Source organism: Anser cygnoides, chromosome 1, assembly GCF_040182565.1.
Source record: "Anser cygnoides isolate HZ-2024a breed goose chromosome 1, Taihu_goose_T2T_genome, whole genome shotgun sequence".
Lineage (NCBI taxonomy): Eukaryota > Metazoa > Chordata > Aves > Anseriformes > Anatidae > Anser > Anser cygnoides.
In genome coordinates, this window is record NC_089873.1 from 208,890,992 (window position 1) to 208,918,019 (window position 27,028).

Consider the following 27,028-nt stretch of genomic DNA (forward strand, 5'->3'; position numbering starts at 1 on the left):
CGGGGGATTTCTCAACCCTTCAGCTTTCTCGTGGGCGTGAATGAAACGAGCCTGAAAGGGAAGTTTGGGAAGCGATGCGATCCTGGGGCTCGTTGCAAGTGGAGCCCTTTAACACCCCGATATCTGGCAGCCCTGGTGTGCAGATCTGGGCTCTCCTGGGGCACTACCCCTGGTTCTGCACCTACATAGTCCCACCTTGTTTCCAGGCCTTATAATTCGTCTTCTAGGAGAAAGAAAGAGCCATGTCCTATGAGTGAATGTCGACCTTTTATTTTATTTTACTTGAGTTTTCTGATGTTTTTCAGGCCCTTCCATGGCTGAACTGGACCCTCTCCACATTTTAGCTCATGACAAATTACAGGAAAGAGACACCACAGCATAAAAACCTGCTACGTTTGGGTCAACACTTGATGTCAGAGTTTAGGACTTCATTATTCTCAGCCAGAATTTTCTCTCCCCCATTTCTCCCCTTGGCCCTGGAGCATCCCCTCCCTGGAGGAACGAGCCCCAGGGCAGGGGTCGGTGCAGCTTCTGCCCTCTCCTCCTCTTGTCCCCCCATGATGGAGGGGCTGAAGCTTCAGTCCTTGGGGTCCTGGAGACCTGAGACTGGCATGGGCTGAAGGCTGGGGGTGGCCTTCACTCGAGTGGTGCGGCGGAAGTTTCTGGAAGGACAGTTGGGGCTGGTGGAACCTTCCGTGAGGAGGGTTGGGGCGGGCAGGACTTCCCAGAAGGACAGCGGGGTGAGCTGGGTGGACCTTTCTGAAAGGTAGGTGGGCTGGAACCTCTCTACAAGCAACTGGCAGGCAAAAATAATTCAAACCCCGACCCGACGGGACAGCTATGCTGGGATTTACCTCCTGTTCCCCCTCAAAGGAAAATTTCTGTAGATGAAAGCATCCCCATACGTGCCAGTCCTACACCTTTGCTCCTCGAAGATGGAGGGACTGGGGCAGCAGGCGAACCTCTGCAGACCCAAAACCACGCGGCCCTTTTGGGAAGTCTCCGTGTAACGAGGGATGGCTCCAGCCAAAAGTCCAGCCAATGCTGTGGCACTTGGGAAGTCTTTCTCCACCCCTTCTTTTTCTTCTTCCTTTTATTTTTATTTTTATGTCAAGCCACTAAGCTACTATTCATTGCCTTTATTCTAAACACTCATTTTGCTCCTAGCAGGAAAGAGGGAAAAATCTATTGTAGTGCTGTGAGGCCCTTTGACAAACACGACAATTTCCCCTTGCCTGTTTCAACACAAAACTGAAAGCATTTGCACAAAATCCATCGCACATGCTCTGAGGCTTGGCCAATAATTTCCTAGGCACGCATTCGTAGAGGCAGCCCGCAAAGTGCTTTGAAGATGAAGAAAACCAGCTGTGATTTGTGATGATGATGATTAGGATTAGACGAGGGTTCTGCAAGAGGTTGTGGATAATGAGTCAACCCCGGGGGGCTGGGGACAAACTTGGTCAAAACATGAGAGCGTACTGTGAGAGTTTCTTGAAGTGAAGGGAGACCAAACAATTTTTGGGGAAAGGAGAGGTTTAAAAAGAAGTAATTTGGGCTAAAACGTGGTTCAACTTTGAAGCGTTCCTTCCTATGATGAGCCCTCTGAAATAAAGGCAGGGATTAAGGTACCTTTTCTGCTCCAGACTCTCATGGATGATGCCTGGCTTTGCTCTGAGGTGAGCCCATCACCATCGGAGTGATGTCTGCTTCTCCACGCAGGGATATGTGCAGAAGCCTGGGGCTGGCAGAAGTGTTTCCAAAACCGCACCGATCATCCTCATCAATTGGGGTTCCTGTAGGGCTTGTCAAGTTGACCCCCACCTCCACCCCAAAATACATGGTTGGTTGCCTCGGAAAATCCATTTGCCTGCATCCTCAGATGAATCCTGGTCTAACCAGCCAGTGTGGCTCGTGTTGAGCAGGGTACAGCACCCCTTCCCAGCACAACTCATGCTGGATGGCTGACCTTTGAGCCTCAGCACCGACTCCTCTGTAAGTCCCTCTGCAACCCGAAGAGATGCAAAGCTTCATCTGTATTTTCAGGTTCATTTGTCTGAAGCAGGCGTGATTATTTATGACCGTTCAAACTGCGGAGGCATATTGCAAAACATGGGACATTAACCTTGCTGGAAACCTCCCCAGAGCTCTGAGAGCCACAGCCACTGCATGCTGGAGGTGTACAACAGCACACAAAATGAAACGAGTATTGTTCCTGCAGCCATGGGAGCACTTATTCCTCATTAACCCCTTCTCTTTCCATGTTCATTCATTATTTTCTGGGGTAAGGCCCAGCATTTCTGTGTGCTGAGGGCTGTCATCTGCCTCAAACCAACAGCTAATCAGTCCTCAGGGCTACTTTGCACACACTCGAGTCGAGCTGCACATCCTCCCTGGGATCCCACGCAGAAGCAAGGCATAATTAGGGCTAATAAAGAAGCTGTTGAATGTCTTGCTGATAAATTATAATTATCACCTGCCAGGGAAAGGAAAGGATGTATATCCCGTATCACAGGGAGGTGTTGACTAGTCGTGTTTCATATCAACCTTCTTCCTTCCCTGTGTCAAACCTCTTCTGTTTTCTGAAAAGAAAGTGAAGGCTGATGGCAGTGGAACAAGAGGAAACCAAGGCTGTGATCCAGATCCTTGGGCACACCGTGAGCTGGAAATGCAGGTTTAAGGGAGGCTCTTTGCTGAGTTTTCTGGCTGGTGGCAAGGTCTGTGTGCAGCTCATGGGGACGGTGACCAACCAGCACCATGTCTGGATGTTGATTTTAGTCCTTCTGATTTGTTGGTGTGATAATGTTGAAGATTCCCAGGTGGAGGGGCAGGGTGTGATGTCCCCAGAGAGCAGAGGGATGGCAGTGGGGGTCCCTGTGCCAGGCGACTTCAGTGGCATCTCCACCATCAGGCGAAGGAGCTGCAGGCGCTGGGAAGGCTCAGCCTTGGCACAGGGTTTACTTTCTCTCCAAATTCTGTCCAAATCCCTTAGAAATGGGATGGGCAAAGCAGGGATCACCCCTACCTGCTGCCTGCATCAGGCTCCACAAGGCATCATGATGCTGAGGAGAAAGCATGGACTTAAAAGCCTCAAGGAGAAAGCTACAGGTGATGCCAGGTTTGGCTTCTGTACCTGTTTACCACTCAGAAGATGAGTTCCCCAGCTCTAAGCATCAAATAATAATAATAATAACAATAATAAGGCAAGGATCCTCTCCTTGCTCGTGCACTTGCCTCTCCAGCCAGCTCTGCTTGCACTACCTTCTGCATCCAGGCTTTGCAGCTGAATATATTTCCCAATTTTTTCTCCAGCTCATTTCTCCACCACCCCCCGGGCTAGTTCTCATGCTTTTCCTCCCTCTCTGTCGAGCAGTGGGAAATGAGCAGCCCCGCTCAAATGCCTGCAATTACGGGGACTCTTATCTGTGAGCAAACAGTCTCTGTTTGCAAGGGAAAGACCTGAGGTCTCTTGGGATTATGGAGCTGGAAAACATGTGTTACTGCTGTCATGGCTCACTTGCTGAAGCCCTAAACTTTGCTCTCCTGCTGATGCATGTTTTCCTGCTTGCTCTTTGCTCCCATGGCTTTCCCAGTGAATGGATTTGGGGTATGCTGTCCCCTTTTTCCAGCCATTTACTTTTGCCTGGTGGAGCTGGGGAGGGGTTGCAGGCAGCCTCCAAGTTTTAGGAGCACTCTGCTTCAAATCTAGACCAAGCACTGTGAGGTCTCTTGCTGTGTCCTAACAATGGCTGAACTGCTCCAGATCCTCGTGTGGCCCTCCTGTCTTTTGGACTCTGCACCCACCATATGCTGCAATGTTCTTTGCCCCTTTATCCCAGTTGCTGGGTCCAGAAGCCGGGATATTATCTTTGTTGGGATCAGGTGCTAGTGAAGTCAAAGGCTTCAGTGCTTGATGTGGTCTGAGGCATTGCAGTTTCGGCCATACCTTGGGAGAGATGTTTCTGTGGCTTCTGAACGCCCCAGTGCAGCTGTAACAGCAGGCTGGAAATTTGGGAGCAAGGATGAGGTTGTGGGATGGAGGGTCATGGAGAAAGCGAAGGGGGGCAGAGGTGTGAGGAAGCTTGCATTAAATTAAACACGATATCTGAGGACACAGAGAAAGAGAAGGACGGGGAGGCTGAGGATTTGAACCCATTTGGAGCTGAGAGGGACATTTCTGCCTGCCCTTGTGTGAAAGGCCTGGTTTTCTTTATCCCTATCAACCCTTTCCTTTGAATTTACACATAAATGCCTTCTTTATTCAATATCTCAAGCATCTCCTGTGCTTTTCTCCCCAGTGGACCCAGCAGTCCCTTGCAGCCGTGGGGCTCCAAGTCTCCCATTTGCTTTTCCAGTGTGAGCCCCGCATGCCCAGTGGGAGCAGGAGCAGCTGTGGGGCAAGTCATGATCTGGGGCTTGGCAGGGCACGTTCAGCTTTGGCTGAAAGCTTTCTGCTCCCACCAGCTGTGATATAATGGCTTTATTGGCATCCCTGGTCTCTAACCTCCGGCAGCCTCTTGTACTTCTGGATGGGGCTGGCAGGTCACTGCAAGGTCTTCTGTGCATTGCTGTTTCTCTTTTGGGCAGGATAGGATTTCAGCCCCAGGAGCTCTCATCCCCTAGTCAGCCCATGCTGGAGAGGAAGAATGGTAGAGGATGATTGAGGATGATGGGCTCCTTCTTATAAACAGCTCTGAAGATGTTTCCTGGGTTGCAGATGTTCCTCGGTGCAGAATTTGCAAACTGAGATTCCGAAACTTCAGCTTCCTAAGTGTCACTTCCCAAAAGGATGACAAGCAGTGGGTGCCACTGTCCCCTGAGGACATTATCCGGGGTCCCGGGGCTCAGCCGTGAGACAAGATGAACCCTTTGAGCACCGAGGGCTCTGCGATCTGCACGTGGACATCCCAAACCCACCTCATGCTGCCAGGAAGTGGATGCTCAAGAGGATTTCTTGGTTTGTTTGGCCGTGGTTAAGACTGAAGCTCTCTTAAAGGCTGCTACGTGAATGTTTCCCATTATGTGAGATGTTGTGCTTACCCGTTCCAAAAGCTCCAGCGAGACGGCAGTCATCCAAACAGTTGTGAAATACGTAACAGAGGAAACATTTACTCTCCTCTCTAGATCCATCAAGATCAGGTCGTGAAGTGGTGGGCTTAAACTGTTAGACATGAGGCCAGGCACTGAAAAAAAACTGTTAATGGTAGAGCAAATTCAGAGAGGATTAGCCTGTCTTGGGAGCTGGTGGTATCTCCATCACCCTTTTTATGAGAGAGCTAGTCTAACATCTCGACTAACATCCAGATTTAACATCCCGCCAGCCAGATGGAGAGGACAATGTGCTGAGGTCTCTGCCATCAGTTTTCCTGTCAAATCCTATACACTGATGGATAAATATCGATGTGTGAGCCTCGTGTCTCCATTAAGAATGCAGTAGCAAATTTCATGGTCCTCTGACAGCAAAGCTGCTGGTTTTGAACCAGTGTCTTCATTGCTATTGCTGGAGGGAAAGGATGAAGCATTAAATAAAGGGCTGGGGAAAAAAACGATGCTGTGCTTCACTGATGGGGAAAATCATGGTCTAGGGATCCTACTAGAAGGTAACAAATACTGCACCCGCATGGCACATGTAAACCTTCTGGTAAGAGCTCTGAAGGTTCAAACGTATTCAGAAGACACAGCTGGGGCAATTTGGCAATCGCTGGGCTTATGCCAGGTATATTTTAGTCCAGGTGACTAGGACAGCAGGATCAAATGTCATCTACACCACTCACCGGTGGCACAGAGCCCACAAACCGCCTGTGCTGGGTTACTCAAGAGCAGGCTCACCATGTCGCCATGTGAGAGCAGCATCAATTTTTTACCAGGGGGTGACCTCCTGCTGCCTCCGGATCTGATGCTGGTGAACTGAGTGTCGTGGATGGGCAAACACCTCTGTCTCAGGAAGGCATTCAGGGCATGGCACACGCGGGCACTTCTTGGTTAGGAGCAGCCTGAACTGACAACTCTTGTGCTTCATTTCCATCCCCTCTCCTTTGCAACCCAGCTGCTGTTAGGCTGGGAACATATAGCAGGAAATACATGAGGAGAGCATCATTTCCGTTTTAACTTGCATCTTGTTTTATTTGTGCCTTCTGCAAACTGATCATAGGGCTGGATTTTTGGGGTTGTTTTTATGTAGTGTCAATTTGCAAGCTGTTATCCATTCATTTCTGCAAAGAAACGCAGGACTTGGAGTTGTTTGCAAACTATTTACGTGTACATTTTACCCGCGTGTGTAGTGCAGCAATCTGTTCAGTTTTGCTCTTAAATTACTGTTATTACATCAGATAAATTAAGGGGATTGGACTCCTGAGCTGGGACTTTGCAGCAGATATGCCTGCATCTGAACATGACCGGTACGGACTCAGGGGCACTATGGCACTCGGAGAGCATCTCAGGCTATCTCTGTTCTCCAAAGAAGCGATGGATAGCGGTGCCTGTTCGTCTGCCAACACAGGACTATTTTTCCTTAATGTTTCCTTGTGGTCTCGACAGTGCCCTGCTGGGCAAATTGCTCTTTGCTGGCACACCCCCTGTGCTGTTCGCTTCACTGCTAACACCGGCTGCAATTTACCACCGGAGTCTTTGTTTAAAGTCCCGATTATGAACAGATCTCCCATGTGTGCATCTTTACAGCTGTTCTTTCTGGCCTTCCAACACGCTGCCAGTAGAGCTCTTTGAGTCAGGAAATAGTTTTTCCATCAGGGATCGGTCTCTGCAGCGCTGCAGTTTTTCTGGGATAAGAGGGCTGTGTCCTGGGAGAGTTTTGGTCCCTTTCCTACCTGAACTACTTAAACTGGTAAGGGGTTGCAGAGAGGTCACAGCGATATTGAGCTAATTCCCATGGCTAAGTTCATCTCAGGTTCATCTGACATTATTTGGGAATCTGCATGGAGGGCTAAAGTTAATGATTTCCTTTCCCAGAGCTCCCTGTAGAGTCAAAGGGAGGCAGAGGTTCCCTCAGAGGTGATGCAGAGCACCAAAGTTATAACCACTGACCACTCAGGGGACTTGAAATGACCGTACTTTTCTTCTAGACATCTCTCTCAGGGGTATAAAGTTAGGTGGGGTGTCCTCAGCCACCTTTCCTGCTGGTCTCTGCATCCTCTTGGGAACAATTCCTCTCCTTCTGACACAAAAAGCTTACCCCGAAGGCAAGGAGACTCACATCAATCTTGTGACCTCATTTCAGGAGGAAGATGAGATAAAGCTCTTCAGATGGAGGCCAGTTCCACCAGCCTCAAGAGGATCAAGTTTGGGAAGCTGAAGGTGGTACGTCGGCACTTGCTGCAGAGGTACGAGCACCAGCCCTTCATCTCCTGCCTGGCGGGTTTCTACAGCTGCCGGTGGAAGCGGTACCAACGCAGAAGGACCGAGCCTGGGAAATGCTGCTGCAAGACGGTAAATTAGCTCAGAATCAGCAAAGACATTCATTTCTGCACTGGGAAAAGTCAGTCCAAGCTGAGAAGCAGTTGATGCTGTGGGTCAAAGGCCTCACCTCCCTTAGAGCCCAGCGCGGTCTCTTGGTGTCCTAGATGGCAGCTCCTGGGGCTGGAGGGCTTGCTGTGCTTCTCTGGCAGGCTCAGTTTGTCTGTGCCACCATGGAGAGAGTGTCCCCGTGTGGCTGGTGGTGTGGGGCAGCTGCGGGTCCCTGTGGTGCCAGCCCTGCTCCAGCAGGGCCACCCCGAGCAGGGGGCCCAGCCCCACGTCCAGGCGGCTGCTGGAGATCCCCAAGGAGGAGCCCCCAGCCCCTCTCTGGGCAGCCTGTGCCAGGGCTCCGGCACCCGCCCAGCCCAGCAGTGCTTCCTGAGGGGCAGAGGGCACCTCCTGGGCTCCAGGCTGGGCCCGGGGCCTCTGGGCCTGGCCCCGGGCACCCCTGAGCAGAGCCTGGCTCCGGCCTCTCGGCACCTCCCGGCAGTGCTGGTGGCCATGGCTGGCAGCCCCCGGAGCCTCCTCTGCTCCAGGCCCAGCAGCCCCAGCTCTCGCAGCCTCTCCTCGTAGGACAAGGTCGGCTTCAGAAGGTCCAGCATCAAGCCACGTGTTTCACGGACAGCCTAGGAGCAAGCAGTGACTGCTGTTTGCTCTGCTTGCTTTGGAGTGAACGAGGCTCTGACCGATTGTCCTTCTTCTCCCTCTCTAGCGGGAATGCGTGTTTTTCCCGTTGCTCGTTGGAGCTTTCTGCTTTTCTCTCGTCTTCCTGTACATGTGGGGTGAAGCGAAAAATGACTACAACTTTGACTGGTAAGTGCCACGTTTTCCTCCTTTCCCACTCGGGTTTTAATGAGACACCCCAGGTAGGCCGGGCACTTCAGTCACGAGCCAAAGCTTTGGTCCCTTCACATCTTGGTTCTGGCACCCAAAATGAACTCCCAGGGTCTCCAGAGGTGCTGAGGCTCTGCCCTTTGCTTGGCTACGGTGTACAGGTTTAAGTGTGGATTTGTGAGAAAGATAACAACCGCTGTTGCAAAAATGGTGAATGAAAGGGACTAAATGGCTCTTTCCTTCCCTTAGTCTTCTTTTCTTTTTTCCTGTTCCCTCTGAAGAAGCATAGTGGCTGGCATCAGAGGTATTGCAGCAGCTATCTCGGAGCAAAGAGAATTGCATGTTCCCAGTCTGGAGACAGAGAAATAACCAGTGTGGTTTTATGCAAATCCTTTCCTTCTGCACTGTGTAGGTAGCAGTTATGTAAATCTGGCCCCTAAAATTAGATGCCATCCAGATAGCTCAAATACCATGAGAAGGGGAGGTGTAATAATGTTATTCATTGTTATAATAATATAATATATATAATATTATATATACATATAATATTATATATTATATATAATACAAATATATAATAATAATTATATTATATTATATATAATATATAAAAATATATGTAATATATAATAATATATAATAATGTGTAATAATGTTATTCAGGTGTAATAATGTTATTGAGCCTTTGGATAAAAAGGAAAGCTTCCCTCTCTCTCCTTGGGATACGCCTCTGTAGCTCCTCCAGCTTTCTGGCGTTTTCTCCTTCAAATATATTTTCCCTGCAGCCCCTGTGCTAATGTGCCACAAATGCTATTATAAGGTTTTATTGCTTTTTAGGTATAACTATGGGAACCTGGGCTTCTGGTTCCTCTGGTCTCTTGTTCTCCTGGTAGTGGCCGCAATCCTGTTCATGTACATCGCGCTGCTGTTGGTAAGTAAGGCTCCTGTTAAGGAGTGAGTTACGGGCCTAGAAAATAAATACAGGGATGGTTTAATGTATCAGACCAAAGTTCAGCCTAGCCCTGACACTTGACAGTAGCTACCTGGGGAGGACTGGGAACACAATGAGCATTTGTGGTACTTTCTCCCACCTGCGGATGAACATTTTCAACACAGGTGTCTCTGAGCTAGATGTAGGTTCTGTGATTTCCCTCAGTGATTTCCCTTTGGTGAATTTGACCCATTTCTCCATCAACACAAGCGAAGCTGTGCCAGTATTGGTTATGCGGAAGCTGAGTTTTGTTATTTGACAGCAGGGAAGTATGGAGATCTGAGTCTTGTAGTGGTGATGTGTTGTCAAAGTAGAGTTATTCCTCTAACCCTGAACTGTAAAACTCACGAGAAGAAGGGAAACATTATCACTAAAGCTGCCTTGATTCTCTCTGCCTTGCTGGAGGGTTTGTCTCCAGTTGGAGACCGCAGATGTGGTCACAAAACACTCCTTAAGTTTATGCCCAAAGAGGTTTATGTTCCTGAGGTCTTCACTTTTCCAAACTGCATTAAATTTTCCCCACTTTCAGTCTCATTCCTGCTCCAGCTTGCGTTTTGAGATGCCAGGTGCTGGGGCTGACGCTGTGGCTTTGACTCACCTCTGTGACCAAGGCAACTGGCTTTTATCATCAGTTCCTGCTGCTCCTACCCGTTCATTGACGTCTCATCATATAGCCAGCCTGTAAATTGCCCGTGGCAGGGAACCTCTCTTAGCCTTGCTCACGCAGTGCCCAACACAACAGATTTCCAAGGTCCTTTGTCCCTGCTGAAGTACAAATAAATAGTGATTTTATTTCAGTGCTAGCAATAAAATAACAAAGTGAGAAATAGGACAGCTGCTTGGCCATGCTACAAGCAATCAATAGCATTATAAAAGCTGTGGAATAACTTATCTCTAAGTAGGTCAAATAACAATATTTAATTACAAGGATTTTGAGGCGTGCTGGTGGCTGTAGAGCTTAATGTCTGTTATTTAGCTAGGTCTACCTAGCTTTCCTGGTGTTAATGGATCAGTGTGGGTAGTTTGGTGGTTGCAATGTTACTTTGGGCAACTCTGAGCTTTGCCAAAGATGCATGTGCGGTCAGGATCCATTTGCTCCTCATCTTCATGAAGCTGTTAAGTAACCCACCTAAAGTCACTGGGTATTTCTAAGGGCACTTGCCCTGCTTGCTTGCATCGCTATGTCCATCATGTCTAATTTGGCAAGACTCCTGCATGCACTGATGTTAAGTTCTGGGAGGCACAAGGCTGTTTGTGCTCCTGCTATCTCAAAATGTGCAGTGGCTTTCCACAGAGGCAAAAGAAGCCGGGCATGGCTACAGCAAGTCAGGGACCTCCCACCTTGGGGTGCATCAGCCTACTGCTATCCCACCAAAAACATTCATCTCCAGAGGTTCAGCACTCTTGAGCAACCACAGCCAGCTGGCACTTCCCTGAGCACTTCTCCCTCCTACCCAAGTGATGTTCAGGGGGCGTAACACAGCAGAAATACCTTCTGCATTGAGCCACTGGTGGTTCCTGTGATGTGTGACTTCCCTACAAGACTGTTGGTATCACGCATCATAGCTAGACTTAGGTTAAACCATGGTCTGTTCTTCACCAGGTCTTAGGCACACGTAGAAACCCTTTTTGAACCATGGTGGGCTGTGACCATGTTGGCTCCGTGTGAAAACTTGCTTTTGCCTTGTTTCCTAAGAGGCTGGCTGTGCTGCCTGCCTGTTATTTCTCAACAGTTTTTGGCTGAATCAGCCAATTTCAATCACCTGGGACAGACATCCTGACCTGCAGGGACATGGGATGGGGATGTGGAGGAGGGAGGATTCCACGTGTTGCAGGAAGGACCAGAGATCTTCACCCAGGCAATGCTTCCTTGTGATGTTTTGCATCACTAGTCCCGTGTGTCAGAAAGCTGAGCACGCTGATGCCCTTGCTGGAGCAGAGTTTTTACAGCAAGCAGTGCTTGGCGTGGTTTTGTTTGTGAGCATCGTAGTCTCTTCCTCCACCCAACTGGGGCCTGGAGGCCTCCTTCCACGTCCTTATTGTGAACCACTGAAGCAAACACTCTTCTGCCCAGCAGCCACCAGTGGCTGAACAAAGTGCTGCACAACAAAGCACTTGCTGTCTGTGCAAAGGCTCTCTCCGCCTGCATGCATCAGTGTAATTTTCTTCAGACAATCAGTTTCAATTAATTTAATTGTTATCACTCCCAAGGCAATCTTCTCATCCCCATTAGAGCTAAAAGGTTAAGCTGCGGGGTCTTGTTGTAGGACAGTTCAGGCTCAGGGGAGAAGAAAAATACTTTCTTGTTCAGTCTTTCAAACACAGAAGATGATATTTGCCTCTCTGCAGTTAAACACATTCATTCCAAGGGGTTTTGGGGAGGTAACTCCTGACTGTATAATGTAAAGGGGTTCAGATGTGCTGGGGCCTCTGCATTCATACGCTAAGAAGAGGACTCAAAATTGTACATTGGCACTGAAGCCCAAAGAGTGACCTCAAGCCTTCATCCCTGAGAGACTGGGGTATCATGGAAGCTCTGAAAGCCTGCATTTTTTTTTTGCCAGAAAGTGAATGTAGAAACCTGGCTTGTGCTGTCAAGCCCCCATTGCAGTGAATCCCAGGGTATGTGTAGGAGCAGTTTGGAGGAGCCAGACCTGCTGGTGGTGGTTGTCCTTTGGCCTGAAGAAGTCTTGCTGTAGGTGGAACCGTGTGAGACACTGCTAAACACAGCTGCTCTCCATGGAAGAGCAGATCAGACAGGTCCTGAGGCAGCTTTTGAGGAGCCAGAGCACACAGAGGACAGATCTTGTCCACATCACATCATCTCACCGGTCCATCAAGACGTGTTCTCCTCCAGTGACCAGTGGAGCAACTGCAAGAGTTCCTCCTTCACCATCCGAGGATGAAACTTGGTGATTATTCTTCTTGTAAGCTGGTAATGAGCCGTTACCTCTATCCATAAAAATGAGCTTTTCCTCCAATGGCATCCCCAAATATGCTGCATCTTTTGTAGGAAAGTTACACAGGAGTAGCAGGGGAGAGTCTAGTTGAGCACGGCCTCTGAAGTAGGCGTTTGGATGCACCTTAGGCATGGACCAAGTCTTCGTAACATTGCTTGAAGAAAAGGGGAGATTTTGAAAGTGTCTTTTCCCTTCATTTTTCTAAAATGGCTTATTTAAATGTGCCTGGTTTAAGATCTTCAGCAGTAATTCAGTTCTCCGTGAACTGCTCCCGCGGTTACTCATCATGTCCTGGGTGTAGGATTCAATTAAAGGAGGCTGACATGTCAAGTAGCCCTTAAAGGCTGATCTGTATTCTCTGCTGAGCTTATCTTGCCTCAAATCAGCATCATCCTGGAAAGAGAGGGTATTTGTAGCTGGGTCAGAATCACCTTACATTCCTTTATAGTTGGGTTTCAGGAGAACAGCTCCCCTTCCCAACACATTATTGCCCTAAATCTCTTTGTCCTGCTTTCACACAGTCCCACTGTGTTACAGTCTGCAAGGACCTGGATCATAAATTATCATCTCAGTGGAGCACTGAGGACTGCTAACAGATGTTTTTTCTCTAAACCCTCATATCTGGTGATACTGGTTCCCAGACCGTCCCTTACACTTGTTGGGAAGCTTGCTCCATGCACCTGAGCATAGACCCACGTGTTTGCACAGCAGCAAGGCGTCTGGGCTGGTGAAACTCATCACAAGGCACCTGGGCTGGTGAAACTCGTCACCAGGTTCATCAGTTGTCTGTGACAACCTGAAGCTAGTCTCCAGAAGAGCCACGGACTGGTTTTCCTCATCCTTTACTTGGTGTTCAGGGCATCTCAGGTTGTCCCCTGCCCTGGCTGGGGTTTTTGCTGTCCTTAAGGGACCCTGATCCCCAAGGGCTCCAACCTGCCAGCAGGGAAAGGAACACACCAGCCATAGGGCCACAGCTGGGGATTAAAAATTAACCTAATACAAACCAGAGGTTTTGAATCTCCAAGGCAGTTTTCCACGTTCTGAGATGTGCATTTCTTGCATTTCTTGCAATTACTGTCACTGTGTGCTTTCCTTTGCTCTCTGCTCTGTTTTTCTGTTTGTTTGTTTGTTTTGTGTTTTTGGGTTTTTTTTTGAGACTTTTATTCCCTGAGCTGTCCCCCATGGATGATGTGCCTTTAGTGACAACAAATACATAGAAAAAAAGTAAGGTTGCTGCTCTATTTTTCATGTCATGGCTGCTGGCCCAGGCCATATTCTATCTATCAGAGTGCAGTCACAAAGTGTGTACCCCAAAATGCTCAACTATCTGTCACCCATGAGAAGGTTTTGACCCTACAAGGCAGTTTTGGTGAGTGCTTGGCCATTTCAGGAACATATTTACTGTAGCAATAACCGCTTCTCTCCATCCACCTGTCCTGCCTTGCCATTGTGCACAAAGGTCTAGAGTAAAGTGACTTCCCTATGCAAAAATAATTCCAGAAATGCCTCATTTTGTCATTTTGTACCAGGATGCAAATAATCTCTTCTTGCTTTCCCAGGTCCTAGCGATGTGTTTGCTTGCAGAAGGTCAGCAGCTGTACCTGCACTGGAGTCACAAGGTGGGGAGAGGGTTTTCTGGTAACCCTAACCATGCTTTAAACCATCAGCTTGTGGTGTTTCCCTGCATGCAAAACAGCTTAGATCATAGGAGAGAGGGAGGAGGTTAATCTTAGGAGGCTTTAAATATCCATACTAATGATATCTCCAAGTGAGCTAATCACCCCAAGCTCCCTGTGCAGTCAGATGAGGGAAATGAACCCTCTGAGGATGCAAATCATCCAGCTGGTCATAGACACTTAAATTGAGATGAGATGAATCACACCTAAAGTACCTTTTTTCCCCACTGGCTCTAAAAGGAGCCCGTGGTGACTCACTGAGGTGAGGATGTCTGCATTTGACATGCCTACATGTGGTTGCATGTAGACAAAGGCAAAGTTTCCATGAGGAGCACAGCGTAAGTCCCTGTAGCAGGACCCAACAGCTTTAAAAACAGTGGCTGCTTCCTCTGCAGAACAGAAACCTGGCTTTTCCAAGGCATCCTGGTGCCCCGTGTCTTTTGGTCTTGGGGTGGTTTTGGAAAAGCCACGTGGAGTTTGGAAGGCATAGAAACAACTCCTCAGGGAGCTGTTGCTGCAAAATGATGCTTTAGAAACCACCTTTCTTAAGAACTTCTTGAAAGCCAGGTGAGGCTTTTAAAAAATAAGCCATGAAGCTTAGGGGAAAGCATAATAAGATTGCAAATCTTGCTGTGAAGGGGAATAGTTGAATGTCAGAATACTCCATCCTCTGTTTCTCCATTTACACAGTGGAAACGATCAATTTTACTATCAAAAATGGGCTTCCAGAAGATCCAGAAAGCTGTAGAGCAATTTGTGGAAAATACCAACACTGCGTCCCTATGTGGAAGAGATTAGGGACTGATTATTAGGATGCTGATCTGTAGGATCTCCCTGAAGACTAGTTAGGGCCTTGGTTCCAGTTTCTACTTGTGTTTAGTTCTCAGCAGACAAATAAGGTTCCAGGAAGAGCCTGCCATCATAACTGCTTGGTACCAACCTGGGCAAGAAGCCACAGCACAGAATGAGCTACCCCTTCACTTTTCTTTTAGTTAAAGATTAAATTCTTATTTCTGAACTACAGAAAAGTTTGCAGTTGCTGAAGCCTCTTCCAAAGCAACTCAGCATAAGGAAGCTGTGCTGATGTCTCTTTTGGGTTTAACTTGGTGTTTCTGAGTTCAGCCAACTACAGAATTTAACGATAGTTGTTCATCTAGGCTCCATCTGCATCAACAGACAGAGAGAGGCATCCCTTATCATAAAGCAAGTGGAAATGGATCACCTCTGTAAATTCCTCTCTTTCTCCCGTGACTAGAGAGGGAGCCTTGAGGGCTGACTCAGGTTAGGTACTTAACTTGTAAAATCAGTTTTGCCATACAGAAAATCCAATTTATAGCACTGTGGGTCTGGTTTTAGTCCCATTAGATCTCTTTGTCTATGAAGTGGCACAGCCAAGCTTGTGCATCCCGAATGTATTGAGTCCAAGCTGATTAAAGAAGCCTGTTAGGCAAATAGATTGCACACCCTATGCAGAAATACCAAAGCTTATTAATGTCCTTTGTATCTCCCCAGATTGGGACTTTTCTTGTCCTGGGCTTCTCTATCACAGCCCTCTTCATATTATCTGTACTCTGGGGAGATCAGTGGAAAACAGTCCGCCTCTCATTCCAGGTAAGAGGTTTGTTTGAAAGGAGGTTCTTTGAAAAAAGCAACTGGTTTCTTGAAGTATTGTGTGGCAATCAGTGGAAAATATTCCATATGGTAAATGTTTTTCACATGGGTTTTCCTGGCAGTCTGTGCAGTTTTGCATAGACTTTTATTAAGACTTAACATTTCCCGTAGGAAGGAAGGAAGCCAAGACCTGAGGTTTGGTATCAAGCTATTTGTTTGATATAACATGTCTCCTTTGGGGAAGTCGTATCTTTTTTTCCCTTTTTTTTGGCAAACTTGTTTTAAGTGCACTGTTAATTAGCAGGTGCTGAGGGCAGGTAAATCAGATCCGTTTGGCTGGTGGGGTTACTGGAGTGAGAACTCACTCCCTACTCAGCTCATGCCAGCTCAGCAGCTTTTAGCATTAGCCCAATTTCAGTCTCCTGCGACCCAGAAGAACTTCATTCCCTGAGGAAGGGAATCAGGGCTAATGCACTGGCAAAGGTAAAGAGAAAGTGTCAGCTTCTCCTCCCCTTTTCAGACTCTAGGGGAGGAGGATGGGGAGAAGGAGACACAAAATCTTTTGGGTTTCCCACAGGTGTGGTTTATTTTGGGTGTTCATGCCCTTTGAGATGCTTCAGCTGCTGTTCCCAAAGGACACCAGTCTTTAGCAGATCCTGTGTTCTGTCCACTAGCCCTGCATAACTATCTCAAATATCCTGGACATCTCAGGTGGCACCTTTGTTTATGCAACTGCATCCTGCTTCTGGTCAAAAGAAGTTGGGATCAGGTATCCAGGGCAGACGTTCTCACACACAATGACATCTCTCAATGACTTCTGCTTTTCTTCAACCCTTACATTTTAGAGAGTTGGCCAAGCGGTAGGAAAGGCTGAGGAAATTCCGGTTTGTTGACATTAGATTGATGATTTAGTTGCAGTGGAGATGACTGTTACATGGATAAGATTGGACTGGATTAGATTGGATTAAAACTGGTGCTCTCTGGAAGATGTTCACAGGTTATGACGTAGTAGTAAAGGTGATTGTTTGCCAAACCATCCTGGACAAGGACAGACTTGTCCCTTTTGGCTGGTTGAGAGGAAAGGAGAGCTTTATACTGAAGTGAGGAGCACTCCTCAGTGCGGGGAACCAGCCAGGCACATCTCTCTGCCCTGACTCAGGAGGTGTTTTGTGGATCCAACCTGGGTGTGGGAGAGAAGATAAACTGCTGATGTCCACAGCAGGAGCCCATCTATGTGGGAGGCTGCAGCTGTGTTGGGGCTTGTTTCTGTCTGTATCCACACTTCATCCTTTGAATAAAATCCTTTTTTCTCCTTTCCAGATCACAGCCCCCTATCTCCACATAGGGGCAATAACTATCATGGTCCTCCTCTCCTGGCCCATGGCTCTGTATGCCATCAGAGCAGATAAGAAAGGTACAGTAGCTCTGCTTCCTGCTCCCTGTATGACAAAAGACACATATCAGTGTGGAAAATCAAGCGTGCAGGAGCCGTTTCCTCCCACATCCACATTCCAGCTAGAGTTGAATTTTAGTTTTTGAGTATTCCAGAGAAATTAGCAGGGCTGGGGCTTAGCCTATGCACTGTCTCGGGCCTGTCCATACTTGTTAGTGATTTGCATGCTACCTTGCAAAGTTTTGGTGTATACCAAGGTAGTGACAAGCCCTAAAGATAAGGAGATTAGCAAAAGTCCCCAAGTTCTAGATCATGCGTGAAAATTTGGTCAGAATTTTGCAGGAGAGAGCAACCAGTGTCCGAAATTGCTATGCTCAGTTTCACTGTCTCAGAAAGTCAGTCCATACTAGAGGATCTTAGGAGAAGCCAGATAGGATGGGGAAAAGAGCTTTCAGATTGGTTGTTAAGGAATTTTGCTTTCCTTTCCTGGTGTTATCCCTTTGAGAGCTCCAGGAAGTGTAAGGGCAAGGAGTCAAGAACAACTGCAGAAGAGCCTGGCTCTGGCTCTTTTTCTCTGACCCAGTTTCTCCATATATCCAGTGTTGTCTACATGACACCCATCTGCAGATGTTGAGTTGTAACAGAAACCATTGACTTCAGACAGAATGTGCTGGTGGGAGCATTTTGTTTCCTACCTAGGAATTTCTCTACATTTAACTGCAGCTGGGGGTAGGGAGGAACATGTTGGGACCCAAGACTTTACAACCCACTGTGCCTAATGGTCACTCAACTCCATACATTGACTTGGTGTAACCCCAAGTTCTTTCAGAGCCACTAATACAGTGTGCAGAGGGGTGGTGGTACCCACCTAAATAAGGAATTTTGGTGCACAGGTGCTTCTCAGAGGAACTGTTTCATTCTCTGAGGTGAAGGTTGCCCACTGGGACTCTTGAGTAATATGTCAACAGACTCCAGAGACCATAGGTAATGACTTGGCAGGTTTCTGAGATGCAGTACCCATGCAGTCAGTGTCAGTAGGAGACTGCATGTCACATACAGAAAGCCACTGACAGCAGTCTGAAGGAACCAGGGAAGCATTCACCTGGAGGGGAATGAAACTTTAAAATGTTGCCTGCTCTTATTTGAGTAAGAAAAAAAAAAAAAAAGCATCCTTCTGTTGAGGATCATTCCTCTACAGGTGGGGGAAATTGCATTGCATCATCTCCAATGAAAAAGAAATGAAGGCTGTGTCTTGCTGGAAGGCATAGTGAGATGCAATTGCAGCACAAAACTTGCAATCCTAGCCTAAACAGCCCAAATCCTTCTTTGTCCTGGACTGTATTGTTTGGACAGACGGTGAAAATTAGGGGAAGAAGGGATGGAAAATGGGATGGGACAAAGCCCAACAGTTACTTAGCTGGAGGGCTGTATTAAAAGTCAAGCTGCAAGGCAAACGCTGTGCTACCAAATGGATTAACTCTAGCATTCCTCCTTCAAATTTTTGCAGTTGTTCAGGTGGTAATTGTTGGTCCATACCTGGCTATCCTTCTCTTTCTTTTCTTGATACCTCTGGGGATGTACTCTCCTTGCATCAGAGAGGAGGGGACACTTGGACCAAAGCCAGCCCTCATTGGACACCGCGGAGCACCGATGGTAGGTTTGGAGAAGCTATTTTACATCATTTCCTCATCCTGTGTGCTGTTGCCTTCATCATCATCATTTTTTCCCCCCAAGAAATCAATGGAGGGTGGAAAGGGAGACATTTCCGTTTGGAACTGTGTGCCAAATGATCGCTCTGTGGGTTTGCTAACAGGGAACCCTGAGGGACATGGTGGGTTTGGTGGCTAAGGTGGAAGAAAGCAAACGGGAGACTTTAACAAGATAATGGTGGTCCTTTAATACAAAACAGGCGTTACAAGGAGACAGAAAGTATTTACAGAGTCCTCCAGAGTGTGTCTAAAGCCAGTCTGCTCATGGCCCATTTTTTTTCCCCAGCTGGCACCAGAAAACACTGAGATGTCATTTCAGAAGACAATTGAACATGGTGGGGATGGTCTTGAAACAGATGTCACCATTAGGTAAGGGAAAAACATCACACTTCCCAAAGCAGATACTTCTTCTAAGAGTTGCCTTTGGAGCCATGTAATTTTGGGCAATTTGGTTCTGCCAACGGCTGGGACAGGGTCCCTCAGCTGCTGCATGATGCTAAGGGCTGTGGGACATGGCTCTTCTCAATAAGCTCTTATCTAACAGTCATTATTTCTACAGTATATTTTAAATACTTTTGCAACATACAGAGACAAGTTCCTACTGTAGTCTGACTTCCAGGCCTCACTGAAGGTCTTATCAGGCCTAGAAACCACCAGAAAATTGTATTTAGACCTGTGCCATCATTGATATAATTATTAGACCTTTAATTACCTTTGTGTATGGGACTCCTTGCCATGACCTTCTAACCTACTGGGCAGGATGAGCAGTTTCCAGGCACTAAGTAACTAAAATACTAATACTTAGGTGTTCTATTAATAAAGACCTTTCTATAAAAGAGAATTTTGCCTTTCTATCCATTTAAACTTCAGTCCTCTGAAACCTGTAGAAGCACTTTGGTGTCAGCAAAAAGAGCCTTTGGCCACAAGTTACTACCCATTTTCTTTTAGGGGCTGGCAGGCATAAATGCCACCATCTCCACTTTGCCCCTGAGAAAAATGAGTCACAGTGAGGTACAGCTTCACCAAGGTCACCCAGAAATATTTAAGCTTGAAACAGTTTGGTATCTTGAGTGTCAGCCTTCTTTCCTACCCTACCCTCTGCTCTAAGGGAGGCTGTACTGCTGCATTCATGGTGGCCCACACGTTGTTCTCACCTGGTTTGACTCTGCTTGTGCCATGAATGATCTCCACTCCAGGTGACCTGAATTCTTGCTCTCCAACAGCTACGACGGAGTTCCTTTCCTCATGCATGACAGCAGCCTGAGGAGGACAACCAACATCAGGGAGGTCTATCCCAACGACACTGCTCAAAATGCAGCCTTGTTCTCCTGGGATACCCTGAAGGAGTTGAATGCTGGAGCATGGTTCCTTAAGGCAAGCACCATAAATGACTGTGATGTTGTAGAAGAGACACTGGCTGGCTACAGCTTATTAGTATGAAAGTTAGGAGAGAAACTTTTGGTTGAGCCCACACTTAGTTGGTAGAAGTCATTCAGTTGGGGGTCTCCTTGCTTTGTCCTTTTGGCCTTTAGGCCTAGGAGACCTATTTTGTTTGGCTGGTGGGTGTTCTTGTAGCTCCTTATCATGGCAGCAGCAGAACAGATGGTCTGGAGAAAGAAGAAAACAGGTACTTGTGCAAGGTGCTGTGTGTAATACGGTTTACGTGATGGGACAGAGAAGAACAGCAGAGCTAGCTACACAATTTATGTCCCAGAAGCAGTGTCATCTGGGTTAATTATCCATGTTTCTCAGGTAGAAGAGCTAAGCAGAATAGAATATCCTCACCTACTGAGGGTTGATGCCAAACTTTTTCGCTTACAGAGGTATGAAATGTTTGCATGCAGCTTGCTCCTAGATATGACTGGCTGACTGATTTCCTTTTTACATCTGTTTGTTTCTAGGACAAACCCTTTTCATGCATGGGCTCACTGTCAAGGGCAGATCAAAACCAGGCAATGAATCAGTCAATTTACAAGCTAAGTAATTTCTTGCGCCTTGCAGACAGTCAGAATAAACTTGTTATATTTGATCTCTACCGCCCTCCAGAGAAACATCCTTACAGGTACTCGTGGATCAACAGAACCCTGGAAGTCATCCTCAATGAGTCCGGGATTAGACCCAATCTGGTAGGCTGGCCCAGTTGAAGACCTATTGATGGACAATATTGTCAAACTCAATCTGGCCTACACTGAAATGTCCAGTGAAGATATCCGGTAGGTTGCAGTTTCAGCCCGAAGTGCTGTTGTCTAGAGGATATTTGCTTCATGTGTGTGGCAATGCCTCCCTCCGGTGACCAGCTCTAGGATCTACAGCATTTTTGGCAAGAGCTCTTTTAGGTTGTGGCCAACCCTGTTACATTTTGGAGTTGAAGGACTTTATTTCATTCCTACTGTATACCCCGTGTAGGGCCAAGAGGTAGCATACGTAGCAAGGAGGGTAGCACCCCTCCTTGTCCAAGTCCATATCTACTTCACTGGGATCTAAGGATTTTCTGACTAGAAGGATGCAGGTGTCTCCAGGTTTCTACACATGCCATCCTCAGTATTGCTAATAATGAACCATAGAGAATGAACAAACAACTATTTAACCTCCTATGGCCTCCACAAACATCGGTGTGAGTGCATAATGCTGTGGTGAGAGAACACAACACTCTTGTAGATGGTATTTTGGAGACTTCATTATTGTCTCTGTTGCTACCAGTACTCTGTTGCTTGGGACACACTAACAGTGTAATCTCTCCAATGGAAAGCTCCACATTTATTGAAGGATTCTCCAAAATGGTTGTCTTACATAAACAGATATTTTTAAAAACACATATGAAATGTCTTACCTATCCAGCTCTCCTTTTGTAAACAGGATTTTTTGTTCTTTCCCATGCTCAAAAGCATTGAAAAATAATTAAAAACAAGTATAAGAAAACGTTTAGCCCTTTGGATAATAATAATGTCCATGTTTTCTTAATGATAATTTTCCCAACATTTAAAATGCTAGGTAGATCCATCTGGGTAAATCTGGGTAAATCCTGGGCAGACTATAGATAAATTTACAAATACTCATACTGATGATACATTCCCTTAGAGTTATACAGAGAAATGGTATCACTTCATATTAAATTTCAGTAACTTATAAGGACATCACAGATGGCCAGCTGTTGCTGCAAACATAAGAAATGTGAATAATGACCTTGAAGATTATTTTAAACACACTATTGGGAGATGACAAATGCATTTTTAGGTGGAATACTGAATATGAGCTGGCAGCCCCCAGCTGGATTGTCCCCCTGGGCCCCGCTCTCGGGAGGCCCCCCCTGCAGCGCTGCGTTCAGCTCTGGGCCCAGCACAAGGACACGGAGCTGCTGGAGCGGGCCCGGAGGAGGCCGCGAGGATGCTCAGGGGCTGGAGCAGCTCTGCTGTGGGGCCAGGCTGAGAGAGCTGGGGGTGCTGGGCCTGGGGAAGAGAAGGCCCCGGGGAGAGCTGCCAGCGGCCTGCCAGGGCCTGCAGGGGGGGCAGGGAAGCTGGGGAGGGACTCTTTGTCAGGGCTGGGGGGACAGGACGAGGGGCACCGGCTGGAGCCTGGCAGGGGGGAGGCTTCGGGGAGGCGTTGGGAAGAAATTCTTCCCTCTGAGGGCGCTGAGGCCCTGGCCCAGGCTGCCCAGAGGAGCTGGGGGTGCCCCAGCCCTGGCGGTGCCCAAGGCCGGTTGGAAGGGGCTCTGGACAACCTGACCTAGCAGGAGGTGTCCCTGCCCATGTAGGGGTTGGAATTAGATATTATCAACCGATTATTGGCTGGTTGGGCTTCCTTTCTGTTCCTGACCTACGTCCTATAACAAGTTAGGACAGAATTGCCATACAGAATTGCCAGCTCTCCTTGATTCAGCCCAAAGGAAGTACTAACCTCCTTGCTTTCCTTAATGAAGGCAATTGCCTCTTGGTCTTTTAAAGGAAATACGCTGAGGCAAACATCACCACCAACCTCTATGTGATCAACGAGCCGTGGCTCTTCTCCCTGGCGTGGTGCTCGGGGGCACACTCTGTGACCACTAATGCTGTCCACACGCTGAAGAATCTCAGCCAGCCCCTCTTCCTCATGGTAAGCAGTGATCCTCCCTTGTTCCCGGGGTACAAAATGGGGGGCAGATATTCATGGCTACCTTTAGAGACCATGGGCTGATTTGTGCATGAATAAAGTCCCTCTGCATGCAGACGGACTTAACATGAACCTGGTTTACCTCATTCCTCTGAGCCATACCAGGTATCATCACCCTCATTTCCTGGTTCTTTTTGGTCCATGGAGAAGAACCCTGGTTGGCTGGACTTGGAGACTCAGGCCTGACATGAGGGAAAATAAGTCATACTGAAACTTGTCTAGGGTTAAAGGAAGGGGCCTTTGAGGGTACATGTGGATATCGCATGAGGATTTCAATCTCTAAGCTTCTAAAGAACCTTATTGCTGTCAAAAGTTCCTAAATCCCAGGAACGCCTACATTCCTTCTCAACTTGGTCTGTTGTCACAAGCCCAAAGGGAAAAAAAAAAAAAAAAAAACCTGCTGTGAGGAACTTTTCACATTGCTTGTCTGCCCTCTACTGTGCCTTTGACAACCTATAGGGCTACGGAGCACCTGGGTCACTGGTCTCACCAGAGTCCCTGCATTCAGGTTACCACTCTGAATGACTGGTTTCACACTCTTGAAGTAGATTTTACAGTGCTTCCATCTCCCACCCAGAAAACCGCATCATTTCAGTCCATTCTGAGGGCGGGAGTGGTCTGATGTGAGGACAAATCTTCAGATGCTCTTGGACTTGAAGCAGGAGCCAACCCAGCCCCTCTCTGGTTTTCACTTAAGTACAGTTTTTCCAGGGGCAGCCAAATGCCATCTGTTGATATTAATGTCATAGGGAAGCAAAGGAAACTACAGGGCCTGCCTGTCCAAACAAGTCCCTGTTGTATTTACTGTGATGTGGTCCAGTCTCCTTGGCCACCCAGCGGACTTGTCCTTATTGAGACTGATGATTTTGCACCAACACCCACTGGCAGGTGACCTCTTTAAAATGCCACCAAATACCTTAAACACCGTAAGGATATTACTTCACATGCACACCAGGGAGCTGAATTGCTAGGATCAAGAAGCAAGGAGGAGCTAGAGCAGCTTTCTTGCGTATTTCGGGGTCCTTGGTGTTGGACACGTCCTCTGTTGTTCCCTTCCAGACGCCGCAGCAGTACAACATCATGTGGATCCTGACGGACCTGGCCTCTGTGCTCCTCATCTCACTCATCTTCGCTCTGCACTGGTAACTACTGAGCTGCTAGTGGCCGTGCTAGCCTCATCTGTTGTCCCCCTTGGAGGAATGAAGGGATGCTTTCAGTGACCTGAAGGGTTAAAACTGCTCTAGAGGACATCTTCCTCTTCAAGAATTAGAAAAAAAAAAAAAAAAAGGCCTTAAAGTCTCCAAAAACCTCTGCACTGCTCCTGCTTGCTATATATTTCCCTTTCCTTTTGGTAACTCAGACATCACCTACCCAAAGGATTCAGTGCAGACTTGGTGTGTTTAGAGTAGCAGCAGAATCCAGTTATCAAAGCTGGAAAACGAACTGATTTTTCTATTTTTTACTATTTAGATTATTTGGACATTGGATGTAACTTAGGAGGAGAGCTCTCATTGTTAATATTTGTGCACCTCATGTCTCTGTCTGCATATATCAGAGTCACTGAGGAATCCATCCTCCCAGACGAACTATCTGAAATATGAAATATACCCAGAAATACCTGAGTGTCACAGACACTATTTTCTTTCTTTCTGTGCTGTCCAAGACATTATCTATGTTTAATAACGGAGAAACTGGGGTCAGGCTGCTGGATGCTCAGCTCTGCCGTGGTTGGATCAGAAGCCAGGCTGTGCTCCTACAGCAGGAGGTGCTGGGCTCAGCTCTTCACCTGCCTGTGGGTGGGTGGAGGGACCAGACCAGCCAGCTCGGGGCTGTTTTCTGCAGGGGTGCTGGGAGCACAGCTCTGCTGCGGGTCACAGCAGGGGGAAAGATCAGGAAGATCCTGGGTGAGCAGCCTGGCTTGCTTATAAGCATGGCGTGGTTATGTGGAGTGCTTTGGTGTGGAAAAGGAGAGACAGCTATACTTTTGCTTTGGAAGGCTGGAGAGGGATTAGTCAAAAAGGCGCCTTCAAAATGCTGTTTTACACGTGAAACGTGGACACTTAGACATCACAGCTGTGCATCAGGATCCCTTCTCACTAAAAACTTGAGCAAACCCTCAGGTACCAGGCCAGGTCCTGCCCTGACAAAGTAGAAAAAGGGTGATCGGGGCTCCAGGGAGCTGCGGGGGGAACCACAGCAAGCAGTGGCCTGATCCAAGCACTTTGCCCCTGGCAGGTGGCGAGAGCGGAGTTTCTCCTGCTGTGCCCACGATGGTGGCTCGATGCTGGAGAGCGGCACCTACAACAAGTTCAGGACAGGTGAGCGGGGTGAGGGGGGGCAGGAGATGGATCCTGCTCGGGGTCACCTCTGTCACGCCCATGTCGTGGTGAAGGATGGATGGGTTATCTCAGCATGGGTGCAGTGCTGTGGTTCCTCCCCAGTGATGAACATCACTTTTCATCAAAGCCATGAGCAACCTTGAGCTCTGCTTCAAGCAGAGGTTGGACCAGAGAGCTCCAGAGGTCCCCTCTGACCTGCTTTACTCTGGGATGCTGTGAAAAAAGAACAGAAGGGCACTGAGCACTCTCAGATCTCCACGGCAAGGTGGGGTCTGTTGGGGATACCCCCATGCGCCAGATTTCTGGACTAAAGGAGCAGACAAAATGACCCAACCTGGGCTGCAGGATTTTTTTTGGCCAAGCTGTTTGCTTGTGACTGCTGGCAAAATAGCTGGAGGTGTGTCAATAGCTCACTGCTTGTCTTCTGTTGCAGAGCTCAGCAACATGCCTGCTGTCGTGGCCTGACGCGGGCAAGGAGGAGGTGCAGACCTGCCATCTCGCGGAGGATCGGAGAGCAAAGCCTGCCCTGCTGCCCCTTGCTGAGGTGCAAACAGCAGCCTGCCTGGCGAGGGGCAGCCATTTGCCACCACGACCCCGATGGAGATGAGCACTGACCTTGTTCTCCTGTTGCTTTCCTCTCAGTCCCATGCCTGGCAGGGATCCCTGGGGTGTAAAGGAGCACAGATGGGGCTGCGTCCATGACGAAGCTGTGCACCACGGTGAAAGGATTAAACCTCCCTGGCAGGATTCGTGTAGGAACCACCATTTCCCTCTGAGACCACTGTACCTCATCCTGTAAGCCCTCCTGCAGTGTGTAAGCCCTCTGTTTGTGCAGCTTTGTTTTTATCTTCGCTGCAAACACCCGAGCACCCTCTGGTCCTCCTTGCCCTTGGTTGTCCACATCTCTCCAGTCTCCTGTCCACACACTCCCTTCCTCCTCTCAGGTCTGCTCCAGCCCCAGGAGCTCCCCAGCCCCACCACGACGGTCAAGTGCTGCTGGATGGTTCACCAGGGTCTGTGCCTCTCCATAACACAGGCAGGGACAGCTTAGGTTTTCCTTTCCCCTCCTCTAGTCCTGCCGTAAACCCCAATGGGACAGACTTCACCCTGGCTGTGGGTGAGGGAGTATTTTCCACAGATGCTAAAGGATTTCTTGGTGCCTTGGCCATGTGACTACCGGGACAGTAACCAGGAGCACAACACTTCTTCATCGAGCTGGGTGTGAACTGGTTCCACGAGGTGTCCTGTTTGCTTTTCCCTTGGGAAGGTCTTTGTTACCTGCTCTGCATCCTGGGATTTATTCCGATTTTCATTTCTCCCGGTGGCTGCTGGCACATACAGGGAAGGAATTCCATGCCTTGTTCTGCAAGGGAGATGTGAACATCTCCAGGTTTAAGCCATACATTTCTACTTGAACAGATAATAAAAACTTTTTTTTTTTTCTTTTGTAAATTTTAGGTGATGTTTTAAATACAGTTTGGCTCTCCAATCCTGTTTTGTTCTTATTCTAGGGGATTGGGAAAGGGGAAGAACGTGGCATTCAGATCATCATCATTCAGAGGTGTGTTTTTGCTGATTAAACATATCATCACAAATAAAAGGTGAAAGGGAAGTACAGGGTTTCAAAGTTAACTGTGCTGAAAAGCACTCAAATTTTCTAAGCTTGCAATTTTGAGGTATTTTGGAGGCTAGATGTGCGAAAAAGCAGTAGCTTCCCTTGGAAAAGGGCAAAAGGATTGGTGTAGAGCAGCTCCAGATCTATGAAGCGTGCAGAAAGGATCCTAATGATGGTGTTAGCTCCCTACCCCCCTTCTTAATTTTCTTAATTTTTGTGTCCACTGACGGTTCGCTCCCCCTTGCCGGATATTCTCACCAGGAGCCCCGTTCCACCAGAAGTCCTCT

General features: G+C 47.8%; 1 protein-coding gene across 1 annotated transcript; it reads left to right on the forward strand.

Annotated features, from left to right (window-relative positions):
* Positions 1-376: 376 nt before the first annotated feature.
* LOC136789651 (glycerophosphodiester phosphodiesterase domain-containing protein 5-like) lies at positions 377-26,971 on the forward strand. The gene is given in 16 exon segments (XM_066989990.1): positions 377-766; positions 7,232-7,440; positions 8,180-8,280; positions 9,139-9,232; positions 13,812-13,871; positions 15,441-15,539; positions 16,860-16,953; positions 18,440-18,585; positions 18,928-19,010; positions 19,865-20,015; positions 20,543-20,775; positions 20,777-20,854; positions 22,583-22,730; positions 23,847-23,929; positions 25,023-25,105; positions 25,560-26,971. Coding segments are annotated over 15 exon segments (1,668 nt in total). The 5' UTR covers positions 377-766; positions 7,232-7,257; the 3' UTR covers positions 25,592-26,971.
* The last annotated feature ends 57 nt before the right edge of the window (positions 26,972-27,028 follow it).